Below are 20,649 nucleotides of genomic sequence, written 5' to 3'. Positions count from 1 at the left end.
TGGAAATATCAGTCTGTTTTTAAGCTGTCACTAACTGAAGTCCCCTATATGGGGATTGTGTACTGTGGTATAAATAGAGCTATAGGGCCTTCAAAACATGCTCATTTTGTAAATTCAGGCCTGTTAGTGAAAACAGTTTCCACCGCTGGTTAACAGATCCAGATGTTTGTTCTTTTATGTTGTGAGCGTCTTAATGAGGGTTATGGAGGAGAATGAGGTGCAGCTGGGATGTAAAGTGTTAAAGGTCCTGCAACCTGTGGATTTATAGATCCCTCTCTGCAGCTCCGCAGGGTTTTACATGTTCATCACATCTGGGTCAGGAGGCCCTGCATGCCTGCAGCGGCGGGGCAGGCGTCTGCATGTCTGCTGTCAGGACGGACGCATAAATACCTGGACGTCCAGATGCTGCTTTCACTGTCAGACTGTCTGTAGGTGGACGACAGAAGAGGAAGCTGAGAGACATCAACATGGTTCCACTGAGGCTGGTCGCCTTCGGCTGTGAGTATCTGCTCTGCTTCTGCTTTCATAACCCTGTTTCTGTTTGTGTGGATTTTAGTTTTTATTTATTCTCTTTCTGGACCTCCAGAAACTGTCAAACACTAACAGTAGCAGAGTGTTTCCAGTCTGTTGGGTGGTGTAGTACGGTAGATGTATTCCCTGGAAGCTGTTGTATCCCAGTGTGACGGAGGAATAGGAATTGGGGAGAAATATGGCAGATAGTGAAAGAAATAATTCTACTTTTTGTAACTTTATGATTAAAACTGTATTTAGTTTGGTGATAATGGAGCATTCACTAGTTTCCTCACTGGTCAGTCAAATGTTTAATGTATCAGAGGTTTATCAAAGAGTGTCTTATAATAATTCTACTGAGAGGATTTAAGACATTTCTTGGTTTCTTACATTTAATTTTTCCTATATTTGAGCTGATGATTTTGTCCTCACTTTATATTTTTTGAGTGAGGAGACACATCCAGAACAGATTCAGTGTCAGTTCATGTTGTGAATTCCAGCAGTTTACAGTGTGGAACTGATGAAAGCTGTGTTGTGTTTTCAGTGCTGGCTGCAGCTTGGTACTTCACTCGTGCTGCTGGTGAGTCTTTAACACAACTGAAGAACATTTAGTTTGCTCGCTGTCGTGCTGTGTTTCCATCATTTGTAAAACTAAATGTTGTTAAAATAATGACAGTTGATGGAAATGTAATAATACACTTTGACCTGTGTGTGTTTTAACAGAGGGAGAGGTGATCTATGCCTGTCACAATGACACAGCTACACTGTCTTGTGGTAAGAAAACACGCATCGTCCATAAATAACAAACTCTTTGTGATATATATTGGATTTATTCACTTTCAGCACATAATCCTTCATTTGTTGATTTACCTTTTGTTTTTTTGTACAGATTAAACAAGTCAATTAATCAAGTCAGTTAATTAAAGAGCTGGTCGGTGGATTATTTTTACCTTTGCACAGAGCCGGGCTAACTGGCTTCATGTTTACTGTACAACTTTTAACCTGATATATTCAGTCAAACTTGTTTAGACTCACCCTCAGTGTAGATGGATGATCAGGTTCCACAGGGGTTCCCAGAACAAGGACCCCAAATAGCATTACCTTATCCTCCTGCCCTCTTGCAAGATGTCATTTAAAAACATAAAAAAACAAAACATTGACCAAAACATGAAAACAACTTCTGAATATATTTCCTTACTTTTATTAGTGTAATAATTATTACATGTATATTTCAATGCCTACAAGTGGCTTATTGGACAAATACAAACGGTGCAGATGTAACAGAAATATCTGAGAGGAGATTCATATCATATCAGATTTAAAAGCAAAGAAAACACAAACAGACAGTTTACAAATGAAATAAAGTCTTCATTCTGTGACCTCCTCTGTCCTCCTCCTCCTCCTCCTCCTGCAGATGTTGGCAGTAAGATAAAGCTGGAACACATCCTGTATAAGGTTGGAGTGGGGACGAGGTGTGGGGAGGGGAAACGCTACCCAGACGACGGACCCGACACCTTCTGCTCCTTCCCCTGGGCGGAGATGGTGGTGGAGGATCTGTAAGGAAACTGCTCCTCATCTTCATACGATAGTTTGTTGTTCGCTCGAGGAAATACCCGGAGAAATCAGTAACATGGAGATAACGGGACAATACAGAGAGCCAAAGTGAAACTCTCACTGACATTTATAAAAACTTTACAAACTAAGTCAGTAAGTCATGTGGCTCGTTTCATATGTTTAGTTAAGGAAAAAAAATTTTTTAATATGATCTAACATGAATATCTTTAGCTGACTTTAACAGAATTTCCCACAAACCCTAAACCTCCATGGGCTAAGGGTTGAGTCCCTGGAGGAGTTGAGGGGTTGTGGTTAGTTCTGACAGAACAGTGGGGACTGAATGACAGATTGTTTTGAGTTACAGCAGCTAGTGGAAAAGAAGCCAGACAGGAAACAGTGTGTGTGCAGGCCTGCAGGCGACCAGAACTACACTGACATTCAGGACTTGTTCAGAACTTCCAGATGTGCGTTCCACCTGACCATATTCTGTCTGTCTATCTGTCTGTCTGTCTGTCTGTCTGTCTGTCTGTCTGTCTGTCTGTCTGTGTCCAGCTGTGGTAACAGGAGGTCCTGTGAGGTCCCGGTCACTGAGCGGGTGTTTGGGGAATATCCCTGTAAGGAGGAGACCAGGTACCTGGAGGTGTCCTACACCTGCGCCACGCCACCACCTCCACCTCCACCTCCACCAGCGCCAACCAAACCTGACTGTACGTACACACACACACACACACACACACACACACACACACACACACACACACACGCACTGGCACGGGTACACTCTCACTGATATTTCCTAGTTCTTCACTCTAACCTTAAAGAGACCCTGTGCTTCAGTGTCTTATATAGTGTGTGTCAGAACACTGAAGAATGTAAACCTGTAATAGTAGAGTCCCCAAATACAAATATGAAGCTGAAAATGGGCATAATAACTTTACATAATAAAATACTTCAATTACCAAAAATAAAAGTACTCATTGTGCAGAAAGTCCCATTTCAGAATCATATTATATTATTGGATTATAATGATTGATGTTGCAGCTGGTGAAGGTGGAACTCATTTTAATGACTTTACTGTATATGCTGCTGGGTAGCTTGTTATTTCCCCTCAGGGAATTAATGAAGTTTTATCTAAAATATTTCACTCTGAAATGAAGATTACAGTAACAGGAAATGGAAAAACAGTTTAATCTTTCTTATATGATTTTCTTATTTTAATCCCTTTTATAATTTCCTTTAATCAATATAAATCTTATTTATGTGTCTTTTCATATCACCTAGTATTTGTATTATATTGTCTCAATGTCGTTGTGTCTCATGTAAAGCTCTTTAAATTTCATTCAACAGCTGCTGTACAAATACATTGTCCTGTCCTCTTTCTAAACTCTCCACACACAGCGCCCCCTGGTGGCAAAGCTCCAAACATTCTCATTTTTTATACTCTGATCATTGAAATGTGCTTTTGTTTTTTTCTTGTCTGCTCTTGTTTCTGTGCAGGTGAAGAAAAATCAGCCGATAAAGTCTGATGCATTCAAAACTTTATTGTTCATCACTGTGGACAGAGCGACTCATCAGACTGATCAGAGTTCAGATCTTCCGTTGTCACATCTGTCTGTTCTTCGTTGTATTCAGTTTCTGAGTGTTTGAATTCATGTTTCTAAATGCCTAAAAAAACATGTGTGAGCTTATTTACTCAAGAAGGATTTAAAATCAATAAAATAAAGTTTTCATCCTAAGTTGTGAGATAAATCGTTTCTTCTGTTTCTTCTGTTTTAAAGATGTTGAAGTTTTTGAAGTTTTTCTATGAATAATGAATGAATGAGTAATACATGTTATTTTTTGGTCATTAATTTAAATGTTTGTCATCATTCAGACATTTTATATCAGTTTTGTTATTAAAAACTGAAACAATCAGCCAATAAGATGACGGACAGAAAAAAGATTGTCGAATGAAAGAAAAAAGGGGCATGAAACACTGGGTGGCGTTGTCAGTCTGTCCAACAGGAGTCATTACTGTTCATGTTTGACTACAGTTCAAAGGTGGACCCAAATACAGAAGACAGATAAGGAGGCAGATCCAGTTGAACAGATTCATTGTTGTGATGGCAGGTTATAGAGGGGTGGAACCGCTTTTGGTGCTACTGTGCACCAAATCTACTGTGGGACTTGGTACGTAGCACAATATAATATAATATAATATAATCCTACCCACAAGATTTACTTATTTTTTCATATTAATTTAAACTATAATATATAATAACATATAATATATATGACTGCCCCACATTAGTCAAAACATACTTTTGAAACAACTTTTTCTAAAGTGGGATAACTAAAGATTGTACACACATTTTAATATGATTTATATTTATATATAACAGATTACAATATTACGTACAATGACTGTCAGAACAACCTGGAGCTCAACACTTTAAAGACAGACCTGCCCCCATCACCCTGTGTGACTCCCTAGTTGACACCGGAGTCCTTCTGCTTCCTGGGAACCATCATCATTCAGACCTCATCTCCCCCCAAAAGAACACACAGCCTTCCTGGGGCAGCAGAGGAAGTTCAACCTACCAGAGACGATGATGGTGGAGTCCATCCTCTCCTCCTCCATCATCCTCTGGTACGCTGCTGCCACTGCGGGGGACAGACTGCAGATGTATCATTGGCTCCTCTGAGAAGGTGATTAACTGCAATCTGCCGTCCCTCCAGGACCTGTACTCCTCCAGGACCTGTACTCCCCCAGGACCTGTACCCCCCAGGACCTGTACTCCCCCAGGACCTGTACTCCTCCAGGACCTGTACTCCCCCAGGACCTGCACTCCTCCAGGACCTGCACTCCTCCAGGACCTGTACTCCTCCATCTGCAGCTGGTCTCATCAACAGGTCCTGGGACCCCACTGACACTGACTCACCTCCACCCTTCCAACCCTCTAGACATTAGTGGAGAGTTATCTTGCACATTGCAAATATTCTTTATACTAAATACTGTGACCCTTTGCACATTCCTGCACAAACAGCTTCCATTTAAAATTAGTCATATTGTACTGATTGCCTTTTATTGTCTTTATCATATTTGTTCTATGTTATTGTCAATTTTCTGTTTAACCTGTTCTTCTTGGCTTACAGTACTTATTTTCATCTTTATTTACATTTTTTTCTTCTATTTATTATTATGCACTAATACACCACGGTAAATTCCTTGTATGTGACCTAATAATAAATCTGATTGTGATTATTTGATGCACAAATACATCACAAACATGATTTGACAACAAAGATTTAAATGTATAGGATAGGCTATATATATCATTCTTTTTTTATCATTCTTTTTTTTCATTGGCCTTTGACTGACTTCACAGAGGCTTTTTCTTATTGTCACACTCGTTTAGTGAGAATCGAAAGTGAAAGCAGCTGCAGTCTGAGGACGCTCAGCCGCCTGTTTGTGTCAGTCTGTCGGTGTGTTCGTACCAGGACGGCAGCATGGATGAGACCGAGTGTCCGCCGGTGACCGTGGAGGGGGACTGGAGTCCAGCTCAGACTAAAACCGCGAAGAACAAACTGCAGCTGTACTTCAACAGCAAGAAGAAGTCCAGCGGGGGAGACTGCCGAGTGGAGGCCGAGGACGGAGCTCCGAGAGCGGCCGTCTACTTCCGATCGGAGGAGGGTGAGTGTGTCTGAGTTTAATGGTTAAAGCTGCGAACAGTCTCACAAACACAGAGACACCGAGCTCCAACACTTGTGGATGAGACAGAAATAACACACAGGCCTGTGAGTGTAACTGCAACTCAAAGTGAACAAAGTCAACTGTTCCATCATCAAACACTCCTTTCATTAAGCTGTCTGAAAACCAAATTCATCTGATGAAGTTTGAAACTTAAAGTTAATTAATAAACACTCTTGTCATATGACTTCCCAGCATGCATTTCACCACTCCAGCTGCCACTCCTGATGTATTAACAACAGGCCCGGCCCTAACCAATTTGGCGCCCTAGGCAAGATTTTAGGTGGCGCCCCCCCCTTGCATCGCAATAAATTCCACTGCCAGTTATATTCATACATATACTCACGCAGGAAACTGAATAGCTTTGTCTTTGACATTTTATTTTATTTTTAGAGAAACAAGTTGCTCAATCAAAACAGTAAACAAGAAAGTAATAAATTAGAAATAAATAATACAAGAAATATAAATTGCCCACACAAAATATAAAATGTAACTACCTATAAAATAAAAACTGTAAACAAGTGATAAAATAAATTAAACTACCCCACCACCTAGTCATCCTCACATCCCCTGCTACAACATCATCATATGACAACTGATCTGAGATCACATGATTGATGCTTATGATGGAAAGTCCACTGAGTTCTTGCATCATAGCAGATCTCAGGTAAGGTTGAATGAGTTTGAGCTTGGAGAATCTTCTTTCAGCAGCAGCCACTGTAACAGGAAGAGTTGGGTGTTACAGTCTAATAATAAAAGAAATGATTCCAAGAATTAAATGAAATAATAAAATGAAAAACCTAAGAGATGCATTACTTTCGCTGTACTGTACATGAATGATATACAGTGCAATTGTTTCTGATATGCAAATTAGATTAGATTTAATCTTATTGTCATTACAGTGAAATGCTGATGAATGTAAAGAAGCAGTAAACTGCAGTATAATATAACATATGGGAATGTATTAACATTAATAATGTGCACTTTAACATGGATGTAAAGTTTAACACTATAAACACACTTTAGACAATACTGAACTGTAACACAACAAACAACAAGGCTTACAACTCTAATATATAAAGGTGTGTGAAAGGAAAAGCATCTGACTGACTGTTACAAGCAGAGCAAACGTTAGCTAACCAATAATAAATACAAATAATGGAAACAGCTGCTGAATAGATCTACTCTATTCTTTATTATAAAGTCTTATTATTGTTTAATAGGCTTTGCTATGCAGTTAACTTAATGTGGGCTTATTTCATACTAAGAAATAATAGCACCAACTAGTTTTAGTATAAAAATATTGAAAGTTGCACCTTTTTGTTTTTTTCTTCCCCCATTGTTGCGCCCCGTAGATGGACGGCGCCCTTAGCATTTGCCTATACTGCCTATGCCACGGGCCGGCACTGATTAACAATCTATAAATATATTTGCTTGTTCCTCAAAATGTCAGACTATTCCTTTAAACTAGTTTTCTGCTGTGAAATCAGTTGTGACTCCAGTGTTTCATGTGATTCCAGTGAGAGAGAGAGTCCTCGCCAGGCAGAACCATGAAATCATCCTCGACAATCAAACGGTCAAATTACGTCTGACTGCTGGATCAGTAAGTAGAGACCATGTTAAAGATTTTAAACATTTTACATTAATGTTGATGGATAATGACTGAAAACAATGTGACCTGACTCTTTCCTGTGGGGTTTGTAGTTCTAGTGCTATTTTATTTTAAACTACAGTTCCCATCAGCCACATACAATTTATACTATTAATAATTCATTCAACTTTTATAGTACAACAGAGATTTTTAATTGTCCCTTCAGACAAAAGTAGCAGTTGTTTTATAGTTGTGTTGATTTCCAAAAACACATCTTAATAGTTCAGTGTTAAAGTTCATTCTTATTATTTATAACTCAAGGTCCACTTACTAGCTTTTTCTGAAATTTGTCTACACCCTATCCCCTAAAACCTCTGTGGTCTTCCATTAAATGAACAGTTAAAGTTCCACATCGTGTTTATTGTTTCATCTCTTGATTGAAGCTAAATGATTGACGTGAAACAATCAAACTCTTAATTGGATGTTTTTTATGGATGCAACATTCAATCAGATGAAAGTATTTCAGACGTCTTGAGCATCATTTTAGAAAGATTTCCCCAAACAGATTTGTTATTTCTGAAAACATTAAAAATGTAAACTAAAGTTTAGTTAAACATCAGTTGGAGTTTATGAAGGTGACTCATAGTGTCGCACAATAACACACAATATCCAGGATTCATCATAAACATCTCTGGGCTTCCTAAATGTAGAGTTACAAAACATTCACCAGTTTTATAGAGTGAAGTTAAACATTTACATATCGAGCAGCTGTAAAACTGTTCCGTGTTGGGTTGGGCTCTTGTATTTTAGCCTCTTGAACTTCAATGTGTCATTTCTGCCACTATGGGGTCCCTCACATAGAAACAATTCAAAAAGATGTTAATATAAGTTTGATGACGTGGTGGGTTTGAACATAGTTGTAAAATATTTGGGATAATCTAAGTACACAGCTCAACAACATATATAACATTTAATTTAAAAAGTTGAAATCGTGCCAGAAAAAATCTATCAATGTATCAATATCAATGTAAGGCAAAAAATACAAAAACACAATAAGTATAAGTAGCAATTGAGAGGAGTTATAGAAATAAAAATGACGTATAAATGGTTGAAATGTAACGATACACTTGCCTCACAATTCAATTGAGTTCCTAAAGAAACTGTGTGTGATTGTGAATCTACTGCTGCCACCACTATTGCTGATCGCAGGCCCAGTTTCTGAAAGAATCCCAGCATGGCCAGGCTCAATAATCAGAGTGTGTGGTGGGTTTGGGTCACTAGCTTTACAACTCTTGGTCCAACACTGTTCAGACCTGTACGTCCAGGTGGTGACTATGCCCTTGTCAGTCAGATGTATCTTGTGGTCAGCCACTGTGGAGCTGCAACTGCCAGAAAGGGATCAGCTTTAAATTTCTGAACATGAGCAGTTTATAGTTTGCATGTGAATCAGATTTTTGGACTGACATCATTTTATTCTGTTTTAAATCTATTGATATTTTCTTCTCAGAGTCCAACGAGCAGTGATGATTTCTCAGGTAAAACTGCTTCTTCTCTGTTCAGGATTTTAAGGTCACTGTGTCCTTTTTTAACCCCTTCCTGTCTTTGTCTCTAAACTCCAAGCCCATTGGTTCCTACTGAAAACCTTTGATCGAAACACATACTTACATACTTGATTCTTAGATTCATCGACAGATTCAAAGACTCCAAAGTCGGAAGTTGAACCTGGAAATGGAGCTTCTGCAGAGAACAAAGAGGGTAAAAACAAACTGTTCAAATAAAAAGATTGTACACTAAAATTACAGGAGGGCTCTGTTCACGTGTTTTTGCATGCCTTTAATTCATTGATCTCCTCTCAGAGTCGGAGTCTGTTCAGAGCGTCTTTGTGGTGTTGGACAACGTTATGGAGAACATGTCCAGAGACTTGCTGTCCATGCTGGTGGAGAACATCTCAGGTTTGGACGAGAGCGGCTACAGTCTGGAGATCATCTGGGAGACCAACAGAGCCGTGATCACCTTTAACAGCCCTGCAGGTAGGAAACAACACAGTAGTAGCAATAAATATCCACAACTTTTGGGGCATCAAGACCAGATCCTGAATGGTCCGGTCTAAAGCAAATTGAGCCATTTTTAAAAATTTTGAAGCCAAAAAGTCTGAGCTACCTGCATTCACTGTTGGCTTTGAAATATCGGGGGGCATTCTCTAATACTAAGTAAAATAATACTATCACTCATGAAATAATAATAATTTAAGAATTGATTTGAAACTTTGTAAAATTGCATCAAAACAGACATGAAAACAGGTCACAAAATTAAAAATGAGGTAATGGAGCTACAAAGTGTGTACAAAGAAATGAGAGTACTGAAAATAAATATTCATACATAACTTATCCACAGCACACCGTCAGAAAATTATTATGTTTGTCCTGAAAATGATAATGGGTTAATAGATATGAACGAACTGAAACAAAGACTGTCTGTGTGCTGGGAGACTTAACTTGAGACTTGAAGGTAAAAATGTTGAGGAGACTTAGTGACAAAAGAAAAATGTGTTTGTAAGCTCCTACAGCTGAATGACAATCTATTGAATTGTAAATAAATGAATGAGAAAAAAGAGAAACAGAAACACCCGTTTTGTAGCAATAGGCCTCATCTATTCTCTCATCAGCTTATGAGCCTGTTTTAAAGCCTTTCTTAAAGGAGTAATATGGAGTGTTTTACAGATGTGGAGAAGTTCCTCACTGTGAGTCAGTCCAGCCAGAAGATGCAGAAATACGGACTCACTGTTCGACCGCTGGAGGCAGCAACAAGCGTCAGAGTGGAGAGTCTTACTCCGAATGTGCTTAAAGGTACTCAAACTGTTAAATATCTGTTTACCATGAGCTAGTCTGGGCGTAGATCACATTAAATCTGGAGCTGCTAACATGATACTCAGATATACAACATTTATGTCTCTATTTGTGTGTTTAAAGAGATTTGTTGTTTTGTTCTTCATATTTCACATTAACAGGGTTTTCAGGTCTTTGTTCAGAATTTATAGATGTGATGATAAAAGTACTGATTCAACTGATTTTTTAAAATCAAAAAGTACAGGCTCTTAAATGTATAATAGTAAAAAGTACTGTCTTGGTTTCTTCAAGGACATTTCTACCAGTTGTTTCTGTGCAAAGCTAACTGAAACAGGGTTGAGTCTCCCTCTCTGTCTGTTTTCTCTAGCTTTTTATGTTGTGCTCATCCTGTTACATCTGTTATGCGTGACATGCACCCGTCACAATGTTGAGAAGGTGTGAAAATAAAAAAAGATATCATTAATAATTAAAAGTTTGAATGATATGTTCAGTGTGTTGCCCACAAATTGAATGTTGCTTTCCTTTGACTTTATTCACCTGCAGTGGTCACAGCAGGACAAATACGTGCGTTTCCAAACCGAGAGAAGACGTTTTATGGACAGATTTAGGACAGATTTAGATATCAGCACTTTCTTATTACCAATTCATTTCCTTCAGTTCAGTGGTTAAAATAAAATTTCAGTTGTGAAATAAATGTTTTATTTCTGATTCCTTTCCAGACATGTTGGAGTTGTATTTTGAGAAGAACTGGGCTCTTCCAGACAGTGTTGTCATGATCCCAGATGAACAGGCTGCCATTGTCACTTTCAGTGACCCCAAAGGTTTTTCATTTAGCTTTACTACTGATCTCCCCACTGTTACCCACCCCATATTGCAGTGTACTCTAACTTTAAAACATGTGTCTAGAAGCCTAATTAAACTAAAATGGACATGTTACACACAAATAAAAATAAATATTATTCTTTTGGCCCAAAGTATGGGGACACCTAAACATTTCCCCCATATTTGATTTCATGTAATTCCGTATCCATGGAATTAATTTGTTGCTCCGCCATTCTCGAAGTGTGCTTGGTCCCGGGTCTGGCTGTGTTCACTGAACGTAGACACTGATGCCAGCTCATAGTGCTCGCTGCATGGCAGAGAGGCCATAAAGCACCCTCTGTGCTGTTGGCTAATGTCAAAGGCAATCAATATCCCCCATGTCCTTTCCTCATATTAACACGTATATTATTTCAATGTCTTGTAGACAATCCCTTACCTGAGCTTTCTGTTTTTGTTCCCTGTGTTGCTGCAGTGGTGAAAAGCATTTGCATGAAAGAAGACTATATGATGCGGTCCATTCCTGTTAAGGTGTATCCATACTACAAGTCCCTGGGCACCGCCCTGTACGGTAAAGAACGACCAACATGGAAGATGCCCGAGCCCTTCACAGAGAAAGTTCACCATGTAGTCTGGAAATTCCTCCTGATGAAGAAACTGTTAAAAAGCATCAATGATCAGATGCGTCCGTACTTCTGCAGTGTGAACTTGGATAGCCCTGATGTGAAACTCAGCCCGCTCCCAAGCTTTTTGAGGCAGAAAGATCTGACCGCCAAGCAAGTAGATATGTGGATGAGTACCGCTCAAGAGGCCTTCCGTCAGCAAATGTCTCAGTACACGGCCTTTGAATGTCCAGTGAATGCACCTGCGTGGAAAGCTGCAGAGAAAGAGCTCCGTTCAGTTGTCAGGGAAGACGCCGTCCTGGTGATGGATACATCCAGGGGGATTTTGACTGTGGCTGGACAAGCTGACGATATCAAACGAATCAGGGCTCCTGTGGAGAATATCGCTCTCAAAGCCATGAGTCAGATTGAACGACAAACAAATGGTGTCTCTGAAGTAATGAACTTGCCCCCTGCAATGTTCGCCATCCTGAAGCAGGAAGGGTTGAAGAAAGCTGCACTGGACATTTCCCCTGACATGACACTTTCCTACGATGAAGACGCTCAGACGTTAACCATTGCAGGACTCCCTGCAGAGGTTTTCCAGACCAAGGCGTGGATCTTGGAGAAGAATGTGGGTATGAGTAAAGAGCAACTGGACATGTTGACTTGCCAAGATCCAAAGAACAGTGACAACCTTTCAGGTAAAACTGCTTCCTGTCTACTTTTTCTCTGTTCAGGCTTTTATAGTCACAGTGTCCTTTCTTAAGGTAAGTGGCAACAAAAGGCCCCACAAACAAAAAGCAAATAAGAGTAATTTATTCATGTAATCAGCGCAAAAGATGTTCAAAAAATTCTAAACAATGAAATATAATTGTTTGCTCTCATTGATTTGGAATGAGATATTTTATTTTTGCTTCTTGAAACACACATATTATCATTACCTGTGCACTAGCAGTGAGTGGAGACAAATAAGCTGTTTTTATAGCAAAAGAAAATGCATTAAATCACAGGGACACGTGTATGAGACCAGCTCTACGTTTTAAATTTTTTAGGAAATAACAGACAGTGAAATATACTGTTTTTGCTTTATTGACCTGTCCAATTTTTCTGCTTCTACATTTGAAAATGAATACAGAGAAATTCCTTTTGTCAAAATAAGAGGAATTACGGAAATTGTGAAAGTAATGCAGTTGAGAGGGTAAAGCAAATTTTCATTTGTCTCCTCTCAGAGTCAGAGTCCGCTGTGGTGTTGGACAATGTTATGGACATGTCCAGAGACCTGCTGTCCATGCTGGTGGAGAACATCTCGGCTTTGGACGAGAGCGGCTACAGTCTGGAGATCATGTGGGAGATCAACAGAGCCGTGATCACCTTTAACAGCCCTGCAGGTAGGAAAGAACACAAATTACTGTCACTGTTGTCATTCATCTGATGCAGTTGCTCTCCTGGCAGTAACCTGGAGGAAATAACTACATGGCTACAGATTGAGCACCTTACTTTATCAATCAATCAAAGAAATAAAACAGATTCAAATGTATATATAAACAAGACAAAAAAGGAGAAGCAATGAAGGCAAGAAGCACTAAAACAAAACTTTTTTTTGAAATGTAATAAAATGAAAATAAAAACAAAAGCAAATAAGTAAATAAAAACAAATTAAAAGCCAGGCTAAAAAGGTCTTGAGTTTAAAATATCAAAACTCTGCTCTGCTCTACTCTTAGGAAGGCTGTTCCAGAAACGAGGACCATATTGATAAAAAGATGCCTTGGAAGATTAAAAGGCCAGTACCTGAAGATCTGAGGGCTCTAGAGGGTTCCTAGTGTAAAAGCAAATCTGATAAATAAGTAGGACTAAGACCATTAACAACTTTATAAACCAATAAAAGCATCTTAAAATTCATTCTGAAGTAGACTTCTGAAAGATGTTATGATTACTTTCTGGTCCTCGTGTCCACATGCAGCTGTGTTTTGAATGAACTGTATTTGAGCTATATGCTTCTGAGGAGACCAGAAAGCATTACAGTAGTCTCTCCTGCAGGTAATAAAAGTGTGCATTAGTGTCTCTGTACTGGCTTGAGAGAGAAACGGTTGCACTCTGGCAATGTTTTTAAGACGTTAAGATTAGTAATGTTTCTAATATATGGTTCAAAACTAAGATACAAATCAAAGATAACTCCGAAGTGTTTTACTTGGCCAACGTAGTTTCTTCTTGGTGCTTGGAAAGGAAGAGTAAAGTGTTATAAAGTGGGAGTTGCAGTATGCAACAAAACCACTAGATGCCACTAAATCCTACACACTGGACCTTGGAAAGGAGTAATATGGAGTGTTTTACAGATGTGGAGAAGTTCCTCACTGTGAGTCAGTCCAGTCAGAAGATGCAGAAATACGGACTCACTGTTCGACCGCTGGAGGCAGCAACAAGCGTCAGAGTGGAGAGTCTTCCTCCGAATGTGCTTAAAGGTACACAAACTGATAAATATCTGTTTACCATGAGCTAGTCTGGGCGTAGATCACATTCAACCTAGAGCTGCTAACATCACAAAACAGTTTTATGTCTTTTTGAACGATTGTTCATGTTTCAGTTCATTCTTTAACAAGTTTTCTTGTTTCATTCTTAATATTTCACATTAACAGGGGTGTTAGATCTTTGTTCTGAATTTGTAGATGTTAATTTTCATTGAAAGTTTCAGAGAGTTTTGTTTTTCTTCTAAACCATGCTTTGTTAACACTAGCCCTACATGGATTTTTTTTTCAGCCGATGTAAAAACCAATAATTACTTGCTTCTCATGGCTGACACCCATAGATAGAAGATAACCGATAATTTCAGATAATTTTAAATTTTTCATTTACAAAATGTGTTAAAAACCTGTAGTGTATGCACACCTGAGGATAAAAAAAGGATAAAATATAAAGTAAAATTATGATGATATCTCTGACATTACTAAATGTAACTGACCTATTGTTTACACAACAAAAAGTTCTGATCATTTATTCTCTATCATTTTGTTTTTGGAATACTACATATTAAAGGCATACTATGCAGTTTTCTGGTTTTGTCAAACAGCTCCCCCTAGAGTCGCTGTGGAGTACTTGTATTTAACGTTAACTGTCGTAAATACCACTCACCAGAGCCGTCTCTATATACGGCTCTGCGTCTCTGCACTCACGGCCTGATCCCCCTTCCCCCTGTATACCGGTACATGTTCAGTAGGATGGAAGCGTCGGACATCGAACAGGCAAAGATAGATAGATAGATAGATAGATAGATAGATAGATAGATAGATAGATAGATAGATAGATAGATAGATAGATAGATAACTTTATTAATCCCACAATGGGGAAATTCACTTGTCACAGCAACATTTGAATAAAATAAATAGGCTATAGATATAAAAAACAGGAACATTTGCATACAGCAGGTCCAAGGTCTAATTGTCTCTGGTGGTGCATGTGACAAACTGGTGGAAGGTTGGGAGTGTGGACGAGGTAGAAACATGGTTGAAGTCCCCTGTGATGATGATGAAGTCCCCTGTGATGATGATGAAGTCCCCAGTTATGATGATGAAGTCCCCTGTGATGATGATGAAGTCCCCTGTGATGATGATGAAGTCCCCAGTTATGATGATGAAGTCCCCTGTGATGATGATGAAGTCCCCAGTTATGATGATGAAGTCCCCTGTGATGATGATGAAGTCCCCTGTGATGATGATGAAGTCCCCTGTGATGATGATGAAGTCCCCTGTTATGATGATGAAGGCCTCCGGGTGTTTCGTTTGTAGTCCTGCAGTCACAGTGAGGATGGCGTCACACGCTGCTTCTGCTTTCCCAGAAGGAGGAATATAGACATTGATGATGATGATGAAGACCACTGTGAGGAATATAGACATTGATGATGATGATGATGAAGACCACTGTGAGGAATATAGACAGTGATGATGATGATGAAGACCACTGTGATGAATACAGACAGTGATGATGATGATGATGATGATGAAGACCACTATGAGGAATATAGACAGTGATGATGATGATGATGAAGACCACTGTGAGGAACATAGACAGTGATGATGATGATGATGATGAAGACCACTGTGAGGAACATAGACAGTGATGATGATGATGATGATGAAGACCACTGTGAGGAACATAGACAGTGATGATGATGATGAAGACCACTGTGAGGAATATAGACAGTGATGATGATGATGATGATGATGATGAAGACCACTGTGAGGAACATAGACAGTGATGATGATAACACTAGGATATTCCCGTGGCAGATAACATGGACGATGTCCGGGCTGCAGACTCTCTTCCACACAGAGTACCCGGCGTTACACCAGCTGTTGTTGATGAGCACGGACAGTCCCCCTCCTTTCTTCATGCCGGTCGCGGTGGTGTTCCTGTCGGCTCGAACCGTCTGGAAGCCGGGCATGGTGACGTTGGAGTCCGGTATCTGCTCGTGTAGCCACGTTTGTTTCCAGTGATGACTGCAGGGATGAAGAGTTTAAACCTCCTCTTCTTCATCCTCCGTTTAACCCCCGCTCTGCAGCCTCACCGTCTCCTCCTCAGCTCCTCCGGTATGGAGGGTCTCTCTCCAGTCCAGGGCGATCATCTGGTCGCGGGTGTAAACAATGCGACTCGCCGTCGCCATGGAGACCCGTGCTAACAAAAAATAAAAAGTGCTCAAAAACGCCGAAAATGTATTTAGGCGACGTGAACAAAGTAGTAAGAAAGTAAGAAAACAGTTCAAATTAGAAAAAAACAGGCTGAAAACACACTGAAACTACAACAATGACCAGGTAACGTCTGAGTGAATGCCTGCTAGTGTCTTCCATTGAGGCTGCTTCTTATGTCGCTGATGTATGTGACGTCGCGCCGTAAAGCAATTTGTGATTCTCGCGAGATCTGGCGGGACGCCACCTTTCAGACTTGCATTGCTGGTTCTGCCGGCGGCGTCCCTCTCCTGCTCCGCTATCGGGATAATTCGCTATACTACGAGTTTTTTTACCATCGAAATTACTTAGAAGCTGTTATATTAAGGTAAAAATCTTGCAAAGTGTGCCTTTAATATACATAATATACATAATAATATATAATTTGTCCTACAAAAAGAAATATTTATACACACACACACACACACACACACATACACGCCGGTTGCACTGTTGCACTGTTGCCTGCACTATTTATGCTGTTGTGCTTAAAATTCCTTTTTTCTGATTCCTTTCCAGACATGTTGGAGTTGTATTTTGAGAAGAACTGGGCTCTTCCGAACAGTATCGTCATGATCCCAGATGAACAGGCTGCCATTGTCACTTTCAGTGACCCCAAAGGTTTTTCATTTAGCTTTACTACTGATGTTCTCCCCACTGTTACCCACCCCATATTACAGTGTATTATAATGTTAATATCAGAACACACAAATAACAATTTCTTAGATGTCTAATAAAACTATAATGTATAATAACTAATATATAAATATGCTGGCAAGTACAGAGACATCGTTAAGACAAAAAACAAGAAATAACCTATTTGGTCAAAAGTATGTGGACACCTGAACATTCCATCCACATTCGATAATGTAAATGTGATTCCAACCTCATAAACAACCTCATCTTCAGTCTTTCCATCAGATTTTGAAACCTGGCTATAGGGATTTGCTTCAATGAAGTGCTGCAGTAATTGTATATATTTGTAGTCCAACTCAGAAGTTACTATCACCTTGATTTCCATGGGCTTTTGGATTATTGCAGAATATAATCTCTGCGGTGGACAAAGGTTTTAGATATCAGCAATATGGTCTTAACAAATTAATACCACTTCTATGATTTTTGAAGACAATCTCCAGAAGTAAAAAAAAAAAAAAAACTAATGTTGGGCTATAAATGAACTACACCACTGTCGCGTCACTTCAGCGTCCCCACCACTAAGCTTCCAACTTGTAATTAAATCTTGTAATTAAAATCTACAAGTTGTAAAGTTTGAATTAGAATTGTGTGAGTATAAACACAACAAGGATGTGAAAGCAGACTTGTAAGTAGTCTGTGTTTTAATTTCACCTCTGTAGACTCATTTAGCCACTTGTTATCAACTGCCTTTTTTAAGACACATAAAGTCATACAGACTCTACACAGACTACACATTGCAGTCCGTCATAGAAATTCATTATTATTTAAATGTCTTGAAGCTTCAAATAGAACAACTTACCTTTCTGTTTTTGTTCCCTGTGTTACTGCAGTGGTGAAAAGCATTTGCATGAAAGAAGACTATATGATGCGGTCCATTCCTGTCAAGGTGTGTCCACACTACGAGTCCTTGGGCACCGCCCTGTACGGTAAAGAACGACCAACATGGAAGATGCCTGAGCCCTTTACAGAGAAAGTTCACCACGTAGTCTGGAAATTCCTCCTGAAGAAGAAACTGTCAAAAAGCATCAATGATCAGATGCGTCCGTACTTCTGCAGTGTGAACTTAGATAACCTTGATGTGAAACTCATCCCGCTCCAGAGCTTTCTGAGGCAGAAAGATCTGACCGCCAAGCAAGTAGATATGTGGATGAGTACCGCCCAAGAGGCCTTCCGTCAGCAAATGTCTCAGTACACGGCCTTCGAATGTCCAGTGAATGCACCTGCGTGGAAAGCTGCAGAGAAAGAGCTCCGTTCAGTTGTCAGGGAAGACGCCGTCCTGGTGATGGATACATCCAGGGGGATTTTGACTGTGGCTGGACAAGCTGACGATATTAAACAAATCAGGGCTCCTGTGGAGAATATCGTTCTCAAAGCCATGAATCAGATTGAACGACAAACAAATGGTGTCTCTGAAGTAATGAATTTGCCCCCTGCAATGTTCGCCATCCTGAAGCAGGAAGGGTTGAAGAAAGCTGCACTGGACATTTCCCCTGACATGAATCTTTTTTACGATGAAGGCACCCAGAAGTTAACCATTGCAGGACTCCCTGCAGAGGTTTTCCAGACCAAGGCATGGATCTTGGAGAAGAATGTGGGTATGAGTAAAAAACAGATGAGTGTCCCTCCAGGTCTGTTAGACTTTCTCAAGTCAGTGGATCCCATGGAGATGCAACAGCACCTGTTCACATCCCGAGGTGTCTGCGCCATCTACAGCATTGAGAGCAAAGGAGTTTTGCTGTTGGGGAGTTCTGACAGTGTCCTTGCTGATGCAGAAAGCAGGATGAAAATGGCTTTTGCTGTGCAGACTCTGGATGTAGAAGACCCTGAAGTTCTGAAACTTGCCAACTGGGTGGGCCTCAACCAACAGCTGTTGGACACCTACAATTCCATAAAGAAGAAAACAGTGGCCATTCAGATCCACCCTGAGAGAAGAGATAAAATAACAGTGGCTGGCTTCCAGGATCCAGTGAAAGAGGTCAGCTGCAGGCTGACAGAATTTATTATGAACTACTCACTACTCGACTCCACTCAAGTTCAAGAAACCATTTGTGTTGAGTCCTATGCTGTTGTTCAGTTCATTGACAAGAAAAAATCACAAGAATGCTCCAGTATTGCCAAAGATAATGATGTGAGCGTCCATTTTGATGAACAGAGACCAAATATCATCATTGCTGGAGCTCGTCTTCACGTCCAGAAAGCTAAATCCTGCTTTCAGAAACTGACTAGTGCTCTCTTCACTGACAACTTCATTGTAGACAAACCTGGAGCTAAGAAGTACTTCCTGTCTCAGGGAAGCCTGTTTCTGTCAACAATAATGTCGGAGTTGAGCTGTGTGGTGATGCTTCGTCCAGAGAATCAAGAGGAAGAGAACGATAACGTGGTCAGTGCACTAAGACTTGTGAACACAGTGATGTCACTAAAAAAGAGTTTATCCTGATTATCTAGACCACTTTATGTAGAGGTCAGACTGAAACTGAACACTAAAATGTTGTTAATAATCCCTCACTAAACATGTAAAATGTTTCACAGCAGACAGTTTGGGTACTAATATTATTGTTCATGTTCATCTGATTTGACTGCTCGTTATTTCTTCACCCGTCAGATTTCAGTTTGATCACTGCATTGTTGAACAGTGTCTATAAATACAGCGCAATCTAGCAATTACAGTCTGCAAGCTGTATTTTTCAGTTGCTATATCAGTGAAGAAAATCAAAAGTAGAACAACAAAATAAATAAAGAAAAGGGGGTACTCCCTCTTTCCAACCTTTTGAGCCTTTCTAGTCAGACCATCTGACCGTATAAACGATCTCTTGTATGTAGTCCAGTTTCCCTACTGTTTTTAAGGGTACCTGCTTGGATGGGCACTTTTAAACACCTACTTGTGATGGTTTTATTACATGCAAGTATCAGGATTTTGAAGGAATAAATATCCTTTTATGTAATCTGGTATCAATCCAGGTACACAATCCAGGGCTTCCTGGGAATCTTGTAGCAAAAAAATCTTATCAAACAGGCTTTTAAATCTAAATTGTTATTTGTCTAGTATGAAGGCATTACATGGCAGCTGCTGGATATTTTAGCTTAGAATAAAGACTGGAAACCTACTATTGTTTGTTTAATTCACACAAAGTAAAGTAGTACAAAAATAAAAATTACAATCTGCCATTTTATGGGGGTTATGTGCCAAGCTATACTCCGCTGGGGGGCAGCTGGCAGGCTATTAGAGGAAATGCTAGAAGTTACTGTGTAGTGACTATTTAAAATAAAAATAAAATAAATCAAAATGTGGACATGCAATCAAAGGCCACTGATGCAACAGTTTAATTGGGTTGTACTCAGACAGTTAAGAAGTCCATTGTCTAGACAGGATTCACATTTAACTTTATTTTCAAGTGTAAACATACAGCTTAATCATGCTACTTCTCTGCTTGGTCCCCCTAGTGTAGAATGCAAGATGAACTAATAATAACAACAATAATATTGAAATAGTCCTACATGCTGGTCCCAGCCAAGAAATACACCATAAAACCAGGATTTGTTGCTTTTACACTTTGGTTTTCTACAGATTAAATAAAGAAAGCAT

General features: G+C 39.6%; 2 protein-coding genes and 1 long non-coding RNA gene across 10 annotated transcripts in view; 2 read left to right on the top strand and 1 right to left on the bottom strand.

Annotated features, from left to right (window-relative positions):
- Window positions 1-353: 353 nt before the first annotated feature.
- Window positions 354-3,800, top strand: LOC127375959 (L-rhamnose-binding lectin SML-like). The gene is made up of 6 exons (XM_051422405.1): window positions 354-498; window positions 1,055-1,090; window positions 1,234-1,284; window positions 1,925-2,066; window positions 2,617-2,771; window positions 3,562-3,800. Exons 1-6 carry the CDS (start codon window positions 468-470, stop codon window positions 3,588-3,590), a joined length of 444 nt encoding a protein of 147 aa, XP_051278365.1. The 5' UTR covers window positions 354-467; the 3' UTR covers window positions 3,591-3,800.
- LOC127375969 (uncharacterized) lies at window positions 3,589-5,467 on the bottom strand. Of its 3 annotated transcripts, none has more exons than XR_007887470.1 (2): window positions 4,853-5,467; window positions 3,589-4,819 (listed from the first exon to the last, which is right to left on the bottom strand). It is a non-coding gene; the product is annotated as an uncharacterized LOC127375969 (long non-coding RNA). The 3 variants fall into 3 exon arrangements; XR_007887471.1 differs by having other exon boundaries at window positions 3,589-4,802; XR_007887469.1 differs by having other exon boundaries at window positions 4,904-5,467.
- Window position 5,468: 1 nt separating this feature from the next.
- LOC127375881 (protein mono-ADP-ribosyltransferase PARP14) overlaps window positions 5,469-20,649 on the top strand; it is a 49,304-nt gene continuing 34,123 nt past the window's right edge. The window contains exons 1-11 of one of the 6 annotated variants that reach the window (XM_051422247.1): window positions 5,469-5,737; window positions 7,315-7,397; window positions 8,893-8,920; window positions 9,066-9,140; window positions 9,242-9,415; window positions 10,106-10,231; window positions 10,951-11,052; window positions 11,526-12,356; window positions 12,885-13,043; window positions 13,989-14,114; window positions 16,890-16,991. In XM_051422247.1, coding sequence (XP_051278207.1) covers window positions 5,554-5,737; window positions 7,315-7,397; window positions 8,893-8,920; window positions 9,066-9,140; window positions 9,242-9,415; window positions 10,106-10,231; window positions 10,951-11,052; window positions 11,526-12,356; window positions 12,885-13,043; window positions 13,989-14,114; window positions 16,890-16,991 — 1,990 coding nt within the window. In that variant the 5' untranslated portion in view covers window positions 5,469-5,553. The remainder of the gene's footprint in view (window positions 5,738-7,314; window positions 7,398-8,892; window positions 8,921-9,065; window positions 9,141-9,241; window positions 9,416-10,105; window positions 10,232-10,950; window positions 11,053-11,525; window positions 12,357-12,884; window positions 13,044-13,988; window positions 14,115-16,889; window positions 16,992-20,649) is intronic. The other 5 variants (XM_051422246.1, XM_051422249.1, XM_051422248.1 and 2 more) reach the window with 5 other exon arrangements.

This window comes from Dicentrarchus labrax, unplaced genomic scaffold, assembly GCF_905237075.1.
Source record: "Dicentrarchus labrax unplaced genomic scaffold, dlabrax2021, whole genome shotgun sequence".
Lineage (NCBI taxonomy): Eukaryota > Metazoa > Chordata > Actinopteri > Moronidae > Dicentrarchus > Dicentrarchus labrax.
This window is presented reverse-complemented; position numbering and strand designations above follow the sequence as displayed.